This window comes from Onthophagus taurus, chromosome 1 (assembly GCF_036711975.1).
Source record: "Onthophagus taurus isolate NC chromosome 1, IU_Otau_3.0, whole genome shotgun sequence".
Taxonomy (NCBI): domain Eukaryota; kingdom Metazoa; phylum Arthropoda; class Insecta; order Coleoptera; family Scarabaeidae; genus Onthophagus; species Onthophagus taurus.
This window is the reverse complement of record NC_091966.1, coordinates 40,074,189-40,092,969: the sequence shown is the minus strand read 5'-3', so window position 1 is coordinate 40,092,969 and position 18,781 is coordinate 40,074,189. Positions and strand designations below refer to the sequence as shown.

Genomic DNA, 18,781 nt, shown 5'->3' with positions numbered 1-18,781 from the left:
AAATAATGAATTACAAATTAAAAACCCCAATAAAAAAAGTAATATTGAGGATAATTAATGGAATGAATGCATGTTTATGATATAATTGAGTTATTGTGCGCAATATCAAATAAATCTCGTTTGGCACAATTTTAATAAGATTAAAAATTACATGTAGAAAACGAAGCTTAACAAAATCAAAAGAAATGGAATGTTAATTAACTAAATCATTCATACCTACAATAAAAGAAGACTATTTAAGAGATTCAAATCAATTACAGAGAGCATAGTTAAATAATTAATAATTAGAGATTGTAAATAGAGATAGTATCAAAACTAGACATTAAGAATTTATTAAAAAAAAAGGATCCTTCTAAAAAATCGTAAATATTCCAAAAAAGATTCGAGAAAAAATTAAGCGGAAAATTGAAATTCTTTTTATACTCAAAAATTGATTGAATTTATTCAACACCGTGAGCGAAAATCATCACCAAACCAGGTTCGACCATTAGGTCTTCGCTCACGTGCGTGTTATCGCATGATAATACAATAACCGCTTGTTTTCCGGGCACCCTTTTACATACATAATTCTCATACAATCGCCGGTTATTTTGGCGAGTCTCTAACGAGCATAAACCCGGGGGCCAACGCCGTTCATGACTTTTCTCCATTAAATCGTCTATTATGTGCGAAGGACAACCAATTTCACTTAAAGTTCGTCTAATCATCAACTGTAAACAAAAAATAATCAATAAATATTAAAGAAACATTTTAATTTAACCTGTAAAACTTCATCTGGTGTTGAAATCATTCCACCCCATCTCGTTACTCGAGCTCTAATCAATGAATTACTCCATCGAACAACCTCATCACGTTCCATCGCATCAGCAATTGCTCTCATTGCAGGATTAGAAATGCGCATGGCGCGCATAAAATCCTTAAATAAAATTAGTTTCATTTAATAATTAAATTTTCTAATTTTTTACCTTTAATAATTGGAGTTCACGTTTTTGTTCGTTTATAATAAATCTTTGTTCAGTGAGATCTTGCTGAAAATCATTGAGTTTTTGTTGTTGTTTAGTGATTAATTGGCGTAACTCTTTGATACAATTATGATCTTTAAGTTCATCTTTCGGGATAACCAAACCACAACCTTGCTCGCAAGGTAACGGCCTTTTCGGGTTATACACACATTCCTCCAGGTGACTTGCCAGCGTATCTAATTTTAATGTACAATTACAGCCATATTCTGCATTATCACAACTTATTGATAATCTAAAATCAACGTTTTCGTTAAATAATCACGAAATTTCTTTGTAATTTACCTGGAAAGTAAATTTCTTAATATACGAGGTACAGGTCTTAATTGAGCGGATGTTATATGTTGCCTGTCCACTGGACAAGTGGGTTGACGCGAAATCCACTCTTGAATACAACTCCTACAAAAAGCATGTTCACAAACAGGTGCCTAAAACAAACCTAATTAGTATTAATACATATATAAAATTATTTTTACCTGTAAAGGATCTTCTAGTACGCCAGAACAAATTGAGCAGATTAATTCTTCGTCGACGTCGCCCTGAATTCTATTCACCTCGAATCCCATGTCGTTAAACAGCGATCTGTTCTTACCAAATTCTGTGCGTTTTTACAGTCTATGCATACTTAAAACGAAACCGTTTACATTTCACCAGTTTATTATTAAACAAGGATAATAAAAATACGATAAAAATACAATAATACACAGTTGACTTAAACACGACAAGCGACAAGACCACCAAAAATGTCACAAATTCTATGTTTGTGTACATAAAGACGCTATTGAATTGTGAATGTATCGATAGAAAGAGATGAAATACATGATTTATAAAGAAATATGGTTAAAACAATCAGAAATATTAAGATTATTAGAAATTTTATATTTTCGTCATATAATTTATTTTAATTATAAATAAATAAGCGTGAAAATAAATTAAATAAGTAAGTGTAAGTAAACAAAGAAACGTTGTATATTAATAAAATATCATTGACATTGACAGTTAGGTGTCAATTTAAAATTCTTTTATAAGCTAATAGATGGCGTTCATTAATTTAAATCATTATTTAGATTTTATTTCTATTAAATGTGAATTGCGACTGGTGTGAAGAACTTTAAAGATCACGATGAATATGTTTAATACATAATTATGATAATAATGGTAACTTTATTAGTAACTTTATTTTTTTTATTATACTTATCAAATTATTGTGAAGTTAGTAATAATTGACAAGATTTGACATTGATTTGAAGTGTCAAATGTTTAACTTTTGGTTATTTAGAGCCAAAATTACACAAATTGAAATAAAATGAACTTCTTGTTATTTTAAAAAAATGTTATTAATAAAAGCTGTTTGTCATTTAAATGTAATTGTTTACAAAAAATTTTATTACCATCAATGTTTATTTATATAACCTAAATAATATCGTTTTCTATAACAATATACAGCGCTACCTGCCGGTGATATAAATAACTTTTATTAAAATGAGTGTTTTGAAATCAATTTTTAAATTAATATTGTAATTTTGCTAAGTAAAATCGTGTAAAACTCTCATAACTTGAACTTTCTTGATGGGATTCTGACTCAATGGTTGAAGAATTAGGGAAGATCTTTATAGAAAATCTTTAAAAAAATTAAAATCTTTCATATTGATTTAAGCATTTATGAAGGTCTTGCTGAAATCTGAGAGCTTGATCAACATTTGTGTCATATTGTATGAAATGGTTGCCCAAATTTCTTCCCAATACAAGTCCTATGCTTATGATTCTTGCTGTGAACACAAGTGATTCAGATTACTCATCGTAATCATTGTCTTCATCATGTTTGTTTGTTTCATGAATCATGTTAATTAAATCATCTTCATTCAGTTCTTCATCAGCTATTATTTCTTCAATATCTGCCTTAACTAAATCTTCAAAACCTTCTCCTCCTATGGTATGGGTCATCTCAGTGACCTACGATTCATGCTCTATTGGTGAATCATTATATTTACTTTCAACAACATCCATCCATTGATTTCTTCTATTATGGATGTTCTTAAATTCATATTCTTACATAAAAAGATTTCATCTCCAGTATTTACATCAACATTTTAAACTTGTGTTGATGAATAAGAAGCCAAAGTAAGAATCTAAATCAAGTGTAGTTTCAAATAACCCTAAAATATTATCGAAAAAGTTAATATGGTATTTGATTCTTCTATTAACATGTTCCTTGACTCTAACTTACGTAGGTGAAACCAAAATGCTGATTGTTATAATTAAATAACACAAAATAATGAAGATTTACTTTCATTGTGGTTTGTTGATTTTAATATTGAGGTTATGTTCACATTATTGGTATCGTTTCAAGTTGTATCCTAAAAAATTGAATATTTTGTATACAAAATGGTTATATAGAACGTTTATAGAATGTGATAATATTTTAATAATTTATTATATCTTTATTAAAAGATTTTTTGACATATACTTGACAATCAACGCACAAGATGGCGGCAACTCCTTGTATTCGAATTTTGAATTATATATAAAAACGCGAAATTTCTAAATGTAATTCGATACCGATTTTGTTTTAAAGTGAAATTGTGAAATTTTTGTAATAGTAAACCCATAAATTTAAAAAAAAATTAAATTTATTTATGAAATCGAACTGTTGCCTGCCATCTGTTAAAATGTTTACAAATTAAACTGTCATTGACATTTAAATTTGAAAATCGCGTTCGTTTTGTTCAAACAAATCAAAACGATCCGTTATTTGATCCGTCAGACGTCAGTTCGCAGTTATACAGGCGCACACCATACAACATACATACTTATTTTATTTATTCGGATTACATACAGTTCGATTTTTAAAGAAACCCCGTACCGGATGGACTTTGGCATGAAATTGAGGAGGGCACCGTCGGCGAAGACGAAAACGGCTCGACTTTCTTCGAGTCAAGGTTCAAAGAATAAAATGATCACCACGCGAAAAAGATCAGCATCGAAGTGTCGGAAATGCGTTTGTATGCCGCAACTAATAGGGCCCGTTGAGTTCCCTTCCGTTTGGACGGAATTTCGCGTCAACAATCAACTTTGCGACGGAACCATCACCTGTGAGGATGGTACGGAATTTAAAGTTCACAGGGCCATTTTATCCGCAGTTAGTCCATATTTTAAGGTAGAAATTAACTCTATAAAGAAATAAAAAAATTAAAATAATCATTTTTTTAGGCATTATTTACAAATTCTATCAATAGAAATCAACCAGAGACAACAATAGCCAATTTAAAAGCTCCTAGTTACATAGTCCAATCACTTTTGGATTTTGCTTACACAGGAATTTGTCGGATAGCGACCGATAACGTTGAGAATATGTTGCGTTATGCCGACCAATTTGAAGTTTTGGGTGTTGTACAACTTTGTTGTCAATTTGTATTAGGTAAAATGAGAAATGTTTGTATTAAAAAATTTAATAAGCTCCTTTTAGAACACTTAACCCCTCGAAATTGCTTGGGTATACTAAATTTTGCCCGTCATTACTTCTGTAAAGATTTAGAACAAAAAGGGCGATTATTCGTAAGGCACAATTTTACTAAATTGATAAAAGAAAATTTAGAATTTCTTTCGCTCGATGTTGAAGACGTCATCGATATTCTCCAAGACGACGAATTAAACGTAAAAAACGAAGAGATCGTTTTCTACGCTGTTCAAAAATGGATCGAAAGCGATATTGCGCATCGAAAAATCTATTTGCTCCAACTATTAAAATGTATCCGTTTGGGAACTCTTTCGGTAGATTTTATCAAAAACATGTTAAAATGGGAGTTGGTTCAAAACGATCAAGATTGCGTAAAATTTTTAGAACCGGTTATAAATCTAATCGAAAATCCAAATCAAGAATTAGACATTGTCCAACATCCTTTATTAAGACCTCGAATACCCTACGACATTTTATTTGCAATCGGCGGATGGAGTGCGGGAAGTCCAACTAATTTTATTGAAACTTACGATACGAGAGCGGATCGGTGGCTTTTATCGACAGATACAGATTCGGGGCCGAGAGCTTATCACGGTTTGTGTGCGCTGAAAGGTCTTATTTATATGATTGGGGGGTTTGATGGAAATGAGCATTTCAATACGGTTCGATGTTTTGATCCGGTAACGCATACGTGGAAGGAATGTGCTTGTATGTATTATCCGAGGTGTTACGTTAGTGTTGTAATGCACGATGGAAAAATTTACGCCATGGGAGGTTATAATGGAAGGATACGGATGAATTCTGCTGAACGATACGATCCGGAAACGAATCAATGGGAAATTATTCAACCGATGCAAAGGCAAAGATCTGACGCCAGCGCAGCAGCTTTAGATGACAAAGTAAAAAGATTTTTATTATTTTATATTTTTAATTTAATAAATCGAGGTTCTATATAAACTCTTTTCTGATTACAGTTAAAACATCAATTATTAGCATCAAAAGATTTATATTAAACATTCTTTAAGTGTACAGAAAAATGTATCCAATCAGAAAAGTTAATACAGTAAAACCTCGATATAGCGGATCTCGTTAGAACGGACTTATAAGTTAGAACGGATAAATTATATATCGGGTACGCGGATTAATCAACCTTGCACCTCAAAGATCTTTTGCACACTGATAGATAACATTGTCAAATTTCATCATGCAGTCCAATGTTCTTAACGAACGTTAATACCTTGCCAAAAATCAAGAATCTGATACGATTAACAGCTGGGCAGTGGCATAAAACATGCTTAACCGTTTCCTCGTCCTCCGCACATAGTCGGCTAGGCCCAACAAGTTTAATCTTTAATCAGCAGTGCTCTATAAAGACACCAATTAGAACCTTAATGCTGCTACGAGCAAGTCCTAAAATAGTCTCGGGTTTGACAGTGGCGATGTTAATAAACAACTTAGCGTGTCTCATTCCAGGAGAACTGGTCCACAGTAGGCAAAGTCTCTCTTCAGCCCATAGTCCAATGCTATGTTTGGCCATCGCAAATGATATACCAACCAGCAGTTGGCCTCACAAAAGCTTTAGCGCTACCCTCTCGTGCTAGCTTACCTGCCGCTTCATTGCCAACAACTCCAGAGTGACCTGGGACCCAAATCAGAGAACTCGGTTGTCACAACTCAATGTGTTTAAAGTTTTTTTACAGTCATTAACCAGAGCCGACACCATTTTCACGGCTTGCAGAGTCTGGAGAGCGATTTGACTGTTTGAGAAAAATCGTCATGTTCTTCACCCCTCTCTCAAGAAGGATTGTAGCACTCATGTCAATAGCAAATACTTCCGGTTGAAATACAGTACAGATTAATACAGCTTAATCCAAAGTGTCTGGAAGCATACTCTGGTTATGAAGACAAAACAGATTCGACATATTGATAGATTCAGTCCTCTTGCCAAAGATGATGTACGAATACTTTCAAGACATTTCAGGTTCAAGAAGCAAGTGGAACATCAAAAATGGGTTCCAAGACAATTTTGGTTAATGGAGGTAGTCTGCTATCTTTCTAACTGCCAAAACTTATACTATATGCTTCATTATCTATTTGAGTATACTTCTTCTACCCGCTTAGCTATTCTTATGTAAAGTTTGCGCAAGTAGATCCTAATTCCGCTTCTTGAACACTTCGTGGTGTTGTTAATTGAACATTTAGTGGTCATCTGTAACAAGTAATCTTTGATTTAGATCTACGGAAATGATTTTTGTAATCATAGTAATGATTAATGATGAAATCATCTATAAGATATTTGCTCAATACTAAGCAACGCGATTTATATCATCGTAAAAGCATTTATTTTATCGGGTGCTGTAGATATGGTAAACATCATGATTTTTGGTTAGTCTGTTGGGAATTGAAATAATCTTGCGCTGCACCAGGACCTACAGAGAGTCAGGTGCTGGAATGTATGCAAACTCTATAAAATCTAGTCCATTTAAAACAAAGTTAAAAAAAATTATGGAAGGTATGGAAGATCTCTCTGGATCAAAAAACATGCACCTTTTGAAGTCAACGAAGATATATCGATATATTATTTATAAGATATATTTCGATATAACATGAAAATTCCCTTCTAAGCGATAAGGCTTAGTGGATTTGGTGTCAAAATGGGTATTTTGGCGAATGGAGTAATAAAAAGCAAGTTTAGAGCAAACATCAACGTGGAAAATAAAATGAGGTGTACGGTGATTTTCATGCTCACCCATCATATTAATTGTTAATTTAATATTAATAAATGAAAAAAGATAAGTGTTGAAGAAACACGAGTTTTATTTATTTACTTATGACTGGTTATCCTTTTACTTATTACTTTATTAGTTTACGTTTTTGATGTAGCTAAACATAAAGCGACGAGAAAGGTACTAAAGAATATAAGCTGCAAAACAGGATAAAAAGCAACCGTTCTGGTTTACAGATGATGTAACAATTCTTATTAAAGAGAAAAATAAGACATATAAAAACTATTTGTCCTTGAAAATGTGCAAAGTGAAGAAGATTACAAATGAAAGACTAGGGAGCTGAGACGCGAGATAAGTAATTGATTGAACTGTATGAATGGGAGAAACACTATGAGACTCTACTCTTGGAGAGTAACAAGAATATTGGTAAAAACTAAAAAATTAAAAAAATGTGGAAAAAACTTATTGGATAGTCTATGGTAGAGAGTTTATTGAGATATGGCTGTGAGGTTTGGACGAAGATATGAGACGTGAAGATACGGATAGGTCAGGCAGGAAAGTGTTCAAAGACAGGGTTATTATTATGCCTTGTGCCAATGTTAATGGTACATCTAGGCAATTTAAAAATGTTGATCCTACCACCCGTATACAAAAATCAAAAGAAAGCATGGGTTACCAAAGAAGTATTCCTAGAATGGTTCCACAATAATTTTGTCATTCTGAAAGCTCTTCTCATTTTAGATGACGCGCCTACACATAGAGCAAATGACAAATTAGCTTCAAGAAACGGTCTAAAACAAACACTTTTTTTCTACCTAATTGTACACCTCTGCTTCAACCTATGGATTAGAATGTGATTCAAATGATAAAGAATAATTATAAAAAAATTCTCCTGAATTCAATTTTGCGAGAAGATTTTGTATTTACCGTGACTGAGGCTTGGAATAGTGTACCTCAGACGGACTTATTTTTAGAAGATGAGTTATGAATTGCAGAACTGAACAAGATGCTACAAAATCAAGAAGCTGACGAATCAGACGACGGCAATGTAGAAGTGGACCAACTATTCAGTACTCAGTGGACCAAAAGGCTGAAACGATTTTTTCATAATATATATTGCTAGAATTACACAAAACATGGTGTATACCTATTTTGGCATACAAACTATTTGCAATCCAGCCAAATTTACAGTTTTTGAGACATTTTTTGTTATCCCAGTATCATTGATAGAATGGCGCAACTTGTAGTACAACAATAATTAAAACTAATGGACAAACATCGAAGCAAGAGGATATGTAACAAGGCAACGGCCTAAGATCCTTAATATACTCATGGATCAAGGACAGTAGAATTTATCATCATCTATTGTTGTGACAATGTGTCCACAAACTACGTCACACCATTTTCCACGCCCAGCTGTTGTTGTGCTCTATGCGTTTGCTGTGTATTTTTAGAGGTTATATCGTAGACGTATTCATATTTTTGAAGTTTAATTTTTTTAGACGTATTAATGTCTATCATATAACCTCTAAATCTCTAAAAACACACAGCAAATGCATAGTACTCAATGACAGTTAACAGGGCGTGGCAAATAGTGTGATGTAGAGTGCGGGCAACCAACCCGTGGTGGGCTAGAAAAATACAATGGATGTAGCAGTCCTGTTAGATTCTACTGCCCTTGCTCATAGATAGAATAATAGACGTGATATAAGTGGACAAAAATTACTATCTTACTAGCAGACACTGAGGATGGCCACAGTTGTTAACATCTTACGTTGCAGCTATAAGCAGGACGAAGCATGATGATAGCAAATAACCCCGTAGATGCAAAATATTATAGTAATTAACAATAAGATTAAATATATCTTGACTTTAATCGAAATACCAAATCAAAAAAAGTATAATTTACAAAAATTAAAATAATCAACAATATCTTTTTCTTTAGATTTATATAGTAGGTGGTTTTAATGGACAAGAAGTAATGAGTTCGGCTGAAGTGTACGACACCCTTTCGAATCAATGGTCATTTATTCCTCATATGCTTTCCGCGAGATCCGGAGTAAGCTTAATCGCTTTTAAAAACGCGCTGTACGCTTTAGGAGGATTCAACGGCTTCACTCGTTTAACAACCGGCGAAAAATACCTTCCCGGAGACTCTTCGGGTTGGGTTGGAATCGCAGAAATGTTTAGCCCAAGGAGTAATTTCGCAACAGTGATACTCGACGATTTAATCTTTGTTATTGGTGGATTCAACGGTGAGTTTTCTTTATTAAAACCATTAAAATAAAAATAAATAATAAATTAACTTCTATTTACTAATTTTTAGTATTTGCTCAGCTCAAATTGATTCATATTTAACCCTTAACTAATCGCGTGGGGTCAAATAGACCCCAAGTAATTAGTTAAGGATTAAATAAAAAGATAAGATTGTTTAGGTCAAGTGTGTAGTTTTCGCGTGAAAATTTCTAGATCGGTTCGTGGCAGGTTCAACGACGATCAACTTTGTCGAGTGTTACGATCCGGAGAATAACGAATGGTTCGACGCGGCCCCCATGAATTTGAACCGTTCCGCTTTAAGTGCGTGTGTCATCAGCGGATTGCCGAACGCTAAAGAATACTCATTGGTCGGAAGAAGCCAAAGGGAACTAGGACAAGGAGCCGGTCTTCACATGGAAGCTGGAATTTAAACAAAAAAGATGGAGAAAAAAATATCTTATGAAAACGAAAAAAAAAAAAATAAATAAAAAGAAATATATTCGGCTAAAACGCAATGTGACAAAAAATACATCTTTTCACGATTCGATTCAAAAATAGGGGCTGTTTAAAAAAAAAAAATGGGAAAAGAGGTGTTGTCTCATGTTACTGAACAAGTAATAATTCGTTTTTTTAAAATAGATAATTGCGAATTTTAAACAAGTCTTGCGTATGTTGAGCTTATACGCTATTCTGTGGTGTCGCCTTTTTATTTATACTTGTAACTTTTTCCCAAGCGATCAAATAAATTTGTCACTTTTTGGACATTTAATTGTTAATTTTTTACCCCTCGTTTCTACTGTAATATATATTCCGTTTTCTAGATTTGATGCCATTTTTGAATTTTTTTCTTGTGATACACTGATGAAAAGAACAGGGTTATAAAATATATACTTTTAGGGAAATCCCGGTATAGCTATTTGGTTCATGCAAGTACAGTGTATTAATTAATTATCGTACCCGACGTCATCATTGCAAGTATGCAACCAATATCACACTATTTTTATTGCAATACGCGATTTGCGTATGATGCGTATTGCACAGTGATATTGGTTGCATACTTGCAATGATGACGTCGGGTACGATAATTAATTAACACACTGTACATAGTGCGAATCCTTTTATCAGCAAGTCTTATATAATTGTGCGTTTATTTTTTGAACTGGTAAGTTTGCAACATTTATGATATCTTTATAGTTTGCATACATTTTTTAAGGTTCTATAATGCCAAAGGATTATAATGGAAAAGTTATTTCTTTAGAAACTAAAATTGAAATATTAGACCGTCTACGTAATAGAGAAAGAATAACGGATGTTGTTAAATTTTACTCTATGAATAAAGCCACAATAAGGGCAATAAGAAAAAATGAAGACTCCATCAGAAAAAGTGTAGCAGCTGGAACCTGCAGCAGTGTGAGTACGATTTCATATGTTAGAGATAAGGAAATTATGGAAAAAGCATTGGTGATATGGATAGAAGACCAAACTCAAAACCAAATCCCGATCGATACCAATGCTGTTAAATAAAGCTTTGAAGATTTCTTTTTTCACAATCTATGGGTGGTTCGCGAGATTTAAACAAAGAGATTCTTTACATAATCTGAGAATGAAAGGTGAAAGTGCTGATGAAAGTCTGCTGATTCGGTTGCAGCACAACAATATTCGGCAAAATTTGCTGAAATCATTGCCGCTAACTCCTACACTTCTGATGCTGACTAGTCCGGATAATTTTGGAAAAAAATGCCGGAAAGTTTGCAGTTTGCTGGGTGGATTGAGTAGTTTAGTAACTGTCACATCCAAGCCCGCATAAAGGAGAAGGATTGGTCCATAGGCTAACAACACATTACCAGAAACAAGAAGAAACCTTCAAAAGCAAGCTTCAAAAGTCAGCTTTTGCCACAAGCAGGAATATGGTTATCAGTTCAACACTATTCTGACATAAGAATACATATAAAGCTACCTCGATATTTCCAGATGAACACAATAAGCGTATAGATAATGAGTTTTAAATATCTTGGCGTCAATATTACAAGCAGCAGGAACCTCCAGGAAGAAGTTATAGCTTAAAAAACGAAAGGAGCTTTGGTATCAGGTTACCTGAGGGACATAATAGAGCAATGCAAGTATGTATATGTCTCTAAAAACCAAGGTGCTCTAAAGAGCAGAAAATTCTACCACAAAAAAAATCTCAAAACAGCGGAACTGAAGGACACTACCAGAATACGCCAGAAAAGAAATGACCAAGACATTGTGAGATGGGTCCACATAAAAAGACGAGAATTGTGAGAGCATGTTGAGAGTGTGGAAGCCTCCCAAAATGGACTCCCAAAAGCAAACAGACCGGAAAAAATTGGGAAAGCATCATGTATTGGTTAAAAATATGAGAAACGGAATAAATAATGCAAGAAGTGAGACCTAAAGTAAGGCCAGAGAAAAGATGGGAGGAGACGATTGATATTGATGCAAAAGAAATGCTTGTATGCAGAAATTAGAAGAGAGAAAGAAGAGATAGAAAAGTATAGAAGCTAAAATTGAAAGAAACTAAGGTTCGACTGCGAATTGCAGTGATATGCCAAAGTTCACAAATCAGCTAGTGGCCATAAACTAGCGAAACGTCGTATAACAGTTCTTTTCTGTTGCAATGTTTTTGGCGATTATATGATGAAATCATTGGTGATTAAGAAATCAAAATCACCACGCTCATGCAAAACAATAAACATCAAAAATCTTCCCGTCTATTGGATGGCTAATAAAATAGCATGGACCACTGCTATAGCTTTCAATGAATGGTTCCATAACTTCTTTGTTCCTGATGTCAAAAATTATTTAACTAATAACTTAATAAGGGATTGCCATTTAATGCTCTAGGTCATCCTCCAGATTTACAGCATGAAAATGTAAAGCTTGTCTTTTTACTGAAGAATACAACGTATATACAACGTGTATTACAGCCGTTAGATCAAGAGATCATTTCAACTTTTAAAGCACTGTACAGGGTGGGCCAAATTGGGCACTTTTTAAAGGGAAACTCCTATTTCTATAAGAGATAGAGGAAAAATGATATCAGTGTCTGATGCTCGATTTTTATAAGAAACTTAATGGAGAAAATCGCATATTGATATCTCTTGCGGTTTCAGAGATACAGGATGTTTTTCAAAAAAGTGCATTTTCGAAAAGTCGTCATAACTTTTTTTTATTGATAAATCCTCTTTTTTGTGAAAACATTTCCAAAGCAACTGTTTATGTAGAATTCGATGGAATAAGTTAGCTTTCCCTCAAAGCAGTATTTTAACAGTTATTGACATAAAAATGATTTATATATTAATTCCATATTAAATGGAACACCTTATAAATTTTTGCAAATTCGACGAGAGCATAAAATTTCCTTTCCAAAAATATGACACTTGATATTTCGTTCAAGTCTTCTTTGAAACATACAGGGTGATTCTCAACCTATACGCATAAACTTGAGTATTTACTCCTCATGACGAATAATGACTAATTTTTTTTTTACTTTCAAATCAAGAATACATAGAACATTTTAAAATAACATCACAGCAAGTGTTCGAAGTTATTTCTCATATTTTGTATCAATTACGCTCCCTGAATCCAAGATCTCACACTAGCGCGGCCTAAAGCAGGGTGTTAATAACGACTTTTCGAAAATGCACCTTTTTGAAAAACACCCTGTATCTCTGAAATCGTAAGAGATATCCATATGCGGTTTTCGCCATTAAGTTTCTTATAAAAATCGAGCCTTATACACTGATATCACTTTTCCTCTATCTCTTATAGAAAAAGGAGTTTCCCTTTAAAAGTGTCCAATTTGGCCCACCCTGTACAGGGTTCCCAAATTTCGATGGGTTTGCAAGGTATCTCAGTTATTATGAAAGATATAAAGTTGCAGCTTTCGCGAATCTGAGCTACTTTTTTGTGAAACTTACAATGGCGCAAACCAAATTTTCATAGCCCTCTTTGTTTTTGATGTACAGGGAGTGTTTGATATTTACGATTTTCAGACACCTCCTGTATCTCGGCTATCCGGAAACTTAGTAGAAAAGTAAAAATGGGTTCTAATAGATTTTTTCACGTGGAATCCAATGGTGCACGTAGAATTTTTCTAGTCATCACGGTTTTCTTCTAAAATATTTAACTCTTTATAAGTCAAAAACCGTGATGACTAGAAAAATTCTACGTGTACCATTGGATTAAGTAAGTTTCACTAAAATGTAGCTCAAGTTCGCGAAAGCCGCAACTTTCTATCTTTCATAATAACTGAGATACCCTGCAAACCCATCGAAATTTGAACACCTGTACATACATGAAGCAAACTTTCATGTTTATCTTAGAACAAATGGAGAATAATGAATCTCTTACTCTGATGGACACTTGGAAGAAATTTACAATTTTAAGCATGTTGGACTTTCATACAGAAAAGCAGTACGACCAGGTGTTGTTGAAAATGAAAACAATGAATCACCAATAGAACATAAATTTCGCAGATTACTGAGTTGGCCCATACCATAGAAGAAGGTTTTGAAGATTATTTAGCTGATCATGAAACAAACATGATGAAGACAATGATTCAGATGCAGAGCAATCTGAACTAGTTGCGTTCACAACAAGAATCATAAACGTAGGACTTTAATTGGGAAGAAAATTGGGCTTCCATTTCATACAATATGACACAAATGTTGATCTAGCTCCCAGATTCCAGCGAGATCTTCGTAAATGCTTAAATCAATATGAAAAAGTCTATAAAAATTTAGCAAAAAAACCTACGCAATTGTCAATTACGGATTTCATGACAAAGTCTTGAGATCCTCCCTAATTCGTCAACTATTGAGCCAGAATCGCATCAAGATAGCTAAGTGATGAAACTTACAAATAATTATTAAGGGTCTTTTTTTGCTTTACATGGGGATAAGTATAGTTATTTTTTTTTAACCATCCTTCAAAACAATTTACAAAACGAATTAACACAATTACCGTTCCGCTAAACTCCAAATCCTTCCACAATAATTAACTCTAATTGAACAACTAATCGAATTAGTTGGCGTAATTTTTTATTTGCCACAACAGATTGTTAATAGTGCCGCACGCAAGTGAACATCGTCGCAAAAAAATAATAACAAATAAATAGAATGGATTTAGACGATATTTTACCAGAAATCGGTGAATACGGTCGATATCAAAAGTCGATATTATGGTTAGTTTTACTTCCGGGAGTTTTTCCGTGCGGTTTTCACGCGTACAATCAATTATTTATGGCAGCAACACCTGAACATTGGTGTAAAGTCCCCGAATTGAAGCAGATTCAAAGCGAAGAAAGTCGAAATTTAAGGTAATTAATCTAATTCAAAAATAAATTCTATTTGCATTTTTTTATAGTGTTCCTTTAGAATTAGTTAATGGAGTTTTAAAATACAGCGAATGTAAAATGTATGATAGAAACTACACGGATATATCATTAACAATTCAAGATTTCGATTATGATAATGATACCGTACAAATTGATTGTAAAAACGGTTGGATTTTTGATAAATCTTTATATAAACAAACGGTTGTAATGGAGGTAATTTTTATTTTTTTTATAAACAAACCCACAAATGTTTTTTTATTTTTTAGTGGAATTTAGTTTGTTCGAAAGACTTTTACCCCACCCTTGCTTTAGTGTTATTCGGAATCGGGGGATTAATTGGAAATTATATTTTCGGTTACATCCAAGACGGATTCGGCCGAAAACCGGCTTTTTTTAGTTATTTACTTATTCAATGTATATTTGGCATAGCAACAGCGTTCGCGCCAAATTTTTGGATTTGGTTAACTTTTCGTTTTGGAGTTGGATTAACTGTTCCAGCAATTTTAGGAACACCATATGTATTAGGTATGATTTAGAATCCCAATTTATATCGAGTTTTTGAATGAGCACATAACAATTTTGTATAAGCAATAATTTAAACGAAATTTCTTTTAGCAATTGAATTAGTTGGTCCAAAATATCGCACTTTAGTAACAATTTTAATAAACATATCGTACTCATTAGCCTTGGTTTCACTGGCTTTGGTAGTTTGGTTAGTAACTGAATGGAGATTATTGGCTTTGGTAACAACGGCGCCTTTCTTCGTATTATTTTCATTTTGGTGTTTATTACCTGAAAGTCCCCGATGGCTACTCGCCCAATCAAAATTTTCCGCCGCCGACAGCGTCATATCAAAAATCGCCAAAATCAACGGAAAACCATTACCGACCAATTACATAAATTTACTTAAAATTAAAATCGCCGAGGAACAACGGAAAAAACCGCGGTCGAAAAAAAGTTATGGTATCTCCGATTTATTTCGAACCCCAAATTTACGATGGAAAACGATTATAATCACGTTTATTTGGTTTACGAATACGAGCGTTTACGTGGGATTATCTTATTATGCACCTGCGTTAGGTGGAGATGCTTTTTTAAATTTTTTCTTAGCAGCAGCCGTTGAATTACCAACTTATTTATTTTTATGGCCCGCTATGGAAAATTGGGGGCGAAGATGGTGTCTTTGTGCTAGTATGGTTATTGGAGGATCTGCTTGTTTATCAACGTTTTTAGTTCAACATAGTAAATTTATTTTTTTCAAGGTTATTTTAAAATGAGTCTAAAAGTAAAAATGTTAGGTTAAAATGTTTTAAGGCAATACAAACCTCATGCTGCTTCCTTGTAATTAAAGTAACAAACAATATAATCTTTGGAGATGATAATAATAACAATAATTAAATATGCTTTTGATTTCATGGCGACATCTAGCGACGAAAAAGTTTCTTCGTAACTGATGATTTTAACCTCCTAAATAAACTAATCCACAAACTTTACTTAGTTGAATAATATGTTATTAACATTTATTAGCATTATGTATAAGAAAAAAGTACTCACCTCAGCTTTATTAACGCTGAAAATTTTCTTAAACTTCTAAGTAAAAAGCACAAAACTGTCAAAGTCAACTCAATTATTGGTTGTCACTAATATCCGCTAGATGTCCGAAACGGCTACGTTCATATAAGGTTATCCAACTCCTTATAAACGCTGCTGTTATGAACGTATCCCCCCGCAAAAGCTTTACTGTGACGTCATTGGAAGAATTGACATTTCTATGTTTTTATTTATACAGTGTATTGTATAACTGTGTATACACTGTTTGTCCATGTCAATATAATTTGACATTACATCGATACGAGAATCATTAAACCCGAAGTTAGCAACAATGAAGATAGCAATTTAATTTTTAAATATTAATACCAACTTAATTTTTTATTTTTTGTTTATTATATTTTTGTTTTTGTGACAAATATTACATTTTATAAAAATTAAGAATATGTCAAAATGACATTGACATTTCAAACCGGAAGTTGCTTACATCTCGAGTAATATTGGAATTAAACGTATCATGTTTGGACTCACTTTAAAGGATTTTTCACGACGATTACAAATATGTCAAAATTGACGTTGACATTTTTAACCGGAAGTTGACCATAACTTCATTAATATTGAAGATAAATATGTCGTGTTTGTACTCATTTTAAAGGATTTTTAATGAAGATTACAAATTATTATATATATTTTTTATATAAAAATTGAGGTTGACATTATAAACCTGAAGTTAGTTATCATATAATAGAAGTTTTACAACTGAAGTTAATGTAGTGTTAGTCACTTTTCCGCACTTTCTTTTTATTTTTAACATGTTTTTTGAAGACGGCTAAAGCCGAATGATTCTAGTTCTAGGTCTAGTGTTAGTTCTAGTTTTACACTATCATTAGAACTAACACAAGACCTAGAACTAGAATCATTCGGCTTTAGCCGTCTTTAGAGACGTGCGGCTAAACCCAAATAATACTAGTTCTAGTTTTAATTCAATAAAAATATAATTAATTAAACTTCTAAAAAACTTATTTCGTTAAGATCGAATCATTTTTTCTTTATAATCCGCCATTTTGTTTTTTTATTATCGAATTTGATTAATCCAACATCGTATTCATGATCTACATTAAATTCTCTTTAAAACGAGCCCAAACTCGATGGGTTTATCTTAAAAGATAACAAACTTCCGATTGTCACTCTTTTGAGGTTATGTCAAAATTAAATGTTGGATATCTCGGGTGTTTTTTGAGATAATTGGGTCGAGTTTGGACTCGATTTAAAGGATTTTTAATTCCCCACCCGATTATGAACAAAAAAAGAACCTAACCTCACTTTGTAATCGTCAAATTAATATTGTTTGATATTTTTCGCCATCTTGATTAATAATTTTAATTAAATAATAATAAAATTCTTTATTTTTAGATCTAAAAATACCCGGCGAATTTAATTTCGTTGAAATCGAATCATTTTTTTTTAAATCATCCTCCATTTTGTTTGTATTACTATCGAATTTGATTAATCTAACATCGTATTCGTAATCTACATTAAATTCGCTTTAAAATGAGCCCAAACTCGGTCGAGTTATTTCAAAAAACAACAAACACCACCAACTTCCGGTTGTCACTTTTTTGAGGTTATGTCAAAATTAAATGTGGGATATCTCGGGTGTTTTTTAAGATAATTGGGTCGTGTTTGGACTCAAATTAAAGGATTTTTAATTTCCCACGTGATTATGCACAAAGATAAAACCTAACTTCAAACTTAACAGTGTTTTATTACAAATTTTAAACTGTTAGTACATTTTATTATTTTAGTACCAAATATAAACTAATTAAATTCCTTAATTTGTTATTTTAAAAGAATTTAGACTCGTTTTAAAACATTTTTAAACATCCTCATTAAATTTAATATTAAATATGCTTAATTTTTAGATTCCATGGTAACTTTAGGGCTTTATTGTGTGGGTAAAATGGGAATTTCATCGTCGTACGTTGTGCTTCCATTGATGGCATCCGAATTATACCCAACGGTTGTTAGAGGATTAGGAATTAGTGTTAGTACTGTTATTGGAATGATTGGGCCTGTTATAATCCCTTTAGTTAATTATTTGGTATAAATGTTGGCAATTTCGACTTATTTTTTATTACAAATAAAAATTTTAGGGTTCCGATATGTTAACTTTACCTTTAATAATAATGGGAACGATGTTAGTACTCGGAGGACTCAGTTCTTTATTATTACCAGAAACTTTAAACCAACATCTTCCTCAAACTCTCGAAGATGCAGAAAAGACCGGATTAGATTGTGGATTGTGCTTTAATGTGAATCAATAATGAACAAAAACATTTTTAGTTTCAATTTATTATTAAAATCATAATTTAGAGTTAAAATTAATTTAATTTTTGCATGTAAAGAAATAAAGATA

General features: G+C 32.8%; 3 protein-coding genes across 4 annotated transcripts; 2 read left to right on the top strand and 1 right to left on the bottom strand.

Annotated features, from left to right (window-relative positions):
- Positions 1–316: 316 nt before the first annotated feature.
- LOC111428624 (E3 ubiquitin-protein ligase NRDP1 elgi) lies at positions 317–1,674 on the bottom strand. The gene is made up of 5 exons (XM_023064249.2): positions 1,496–1,674; positions 1,305–1,447; positions 966–1,254; positions 761–916; positions 317–710 (listed from the first exon to the last, which is right to left on the bottom strand). Exons 1-5 carry the CDS (start codon positions 1,583–1,585, stop codon positions 441–443), a joined length of 948 nt encoding a protein of 315 aa, XP_022920017.1. The 5' UTR covers positions 1,586–1,674; the 3' UTR covers positions 317–440.
- Positions 1,675–3,805: 2,131 nt separating this feature from the next.
- Positions 3,806–9,973, top strand: LOC111428628 (kelch-like protein 10). Of its 2 annotated transcripts, none has more exons than XM_023064255.2 (5): positions 3,806–4,176; positions 4,230–4,437; positions 4,486–5,375; positions 9,148–9,457; positions 9,687–9,973. In XM_023064255.2, exons 1-5 carry the CDS (start codon positions 3,886–3,888, stop codon positions 9,887–9,889), a joined length of 1,902 nt encoding a protein of 633 aa, XP_022920023.1. In that variant the 5' UTR covers positions 3,806–3,885; the 3' UTR covers positions 9,890–9,973. The 2 variants fall into 2 exon arrangements, with proteins under 2 accessions (XP_022920023.1, XP_022920022.1); XM_023064254.2 differs by having other exon boundaries at positions 9,672–9,973.
- Positions 9,974–14,402: 4,429 nt separating this feature from the next.
- On the top strand, positions 14,403–18,781 carry LOC111428645 (Beta-alanine transporter). The gene is made up of 6 exons (XM_023064283.2): positions 14,403–14,799; positions 14,847–15,030; positions 15,084–15,342; positions 15,433–16,059; positions 18,288–18,466; positions 18,519–18,781. Exons 1-6 carry the CDS (start codon positions 14,600–14,602, stop codon positions 18,687–18,689), a joined length of 1,620 nt encoding a protein of 539 aa, XP_022920051.2. The 5' UTR covers positions 14,403–14,599; the 3' UTR covers positions 18,690–18,781.

What these genes read in the sequence shown, in the direction of transcription:
- LOC111428624 (XM_023064249.2), bottom strand. Translation starts at nt 1,585, where the DNA reads ATGGGATTCGAGGTGAATAGAATTCAGGGCGACGTCGACGAAGAATTA. An exon ending in TACTAGAAGATCCTTTACAG is followed by an intron (nt 1,448 to 1,495) that starts GTAAAAATAATT and finishes GGTTTGTTTTAG; the next exon opens with GCACCTGTTTGTGAACATGC. An exon ending in CACCAGATGAAGTTTTACAG is followed by an intron (nt 711 to 760) that starts GTTAAATTAAAA and finishes TTTTGTTTACAG; the next exon opens with TTGATGATTAGACGAACTTT.
- LOC111428628 (XM_023064254.2), top strand. Translation starts at nt 3,886, where the DNA reads ATGGACTTTGGCATGAAATTGAGGAGGGCACCGTCGGCGAAGACGAAA. An exon ending in CAGTTAGTCCATATTTTAAG is followed by an intron (nt 4,177 to 4,229) that starts GTAGAAATTAAC and finishes TCATTTTTTTAG; the next exon opens with GCATTATTTACAAATTCTAT. An exon ending in TTGTTGTCAATTTGTATTAG is followed by an intron (nt 4,438 to 4,485) that starts GTAAAATGAGAA and finishes AGCTCCTTTTAG; the next exon opens with AACACTTAACCCCTCGAAAT.
- LOC111428645 (XM_023064283.2), top strand. Translation starts at nt 14,600, where the DNA reads ATGGATTTAGACGATATTTTACCAGAAATCGGTGAATACGGTCGATAT. An exon ending in AACAAACGGTTGTAATGGAG is followed by an intron (nt 15,031 to 15,083) that starts GTAATTTTTATT and finishes TTTATTTTTTAG; the next exon opens with TGGAATTTAGTTTGTTCGAA. An exon ending in TCCCTTTAGTTAATTATTTG is followed by an intron (nt 18,467 to 18,518) that starts GTATAAATGTTG and finishes TAAAAATTTTAG; the next exon opens with GGTTCCGATATGTTAACTTT.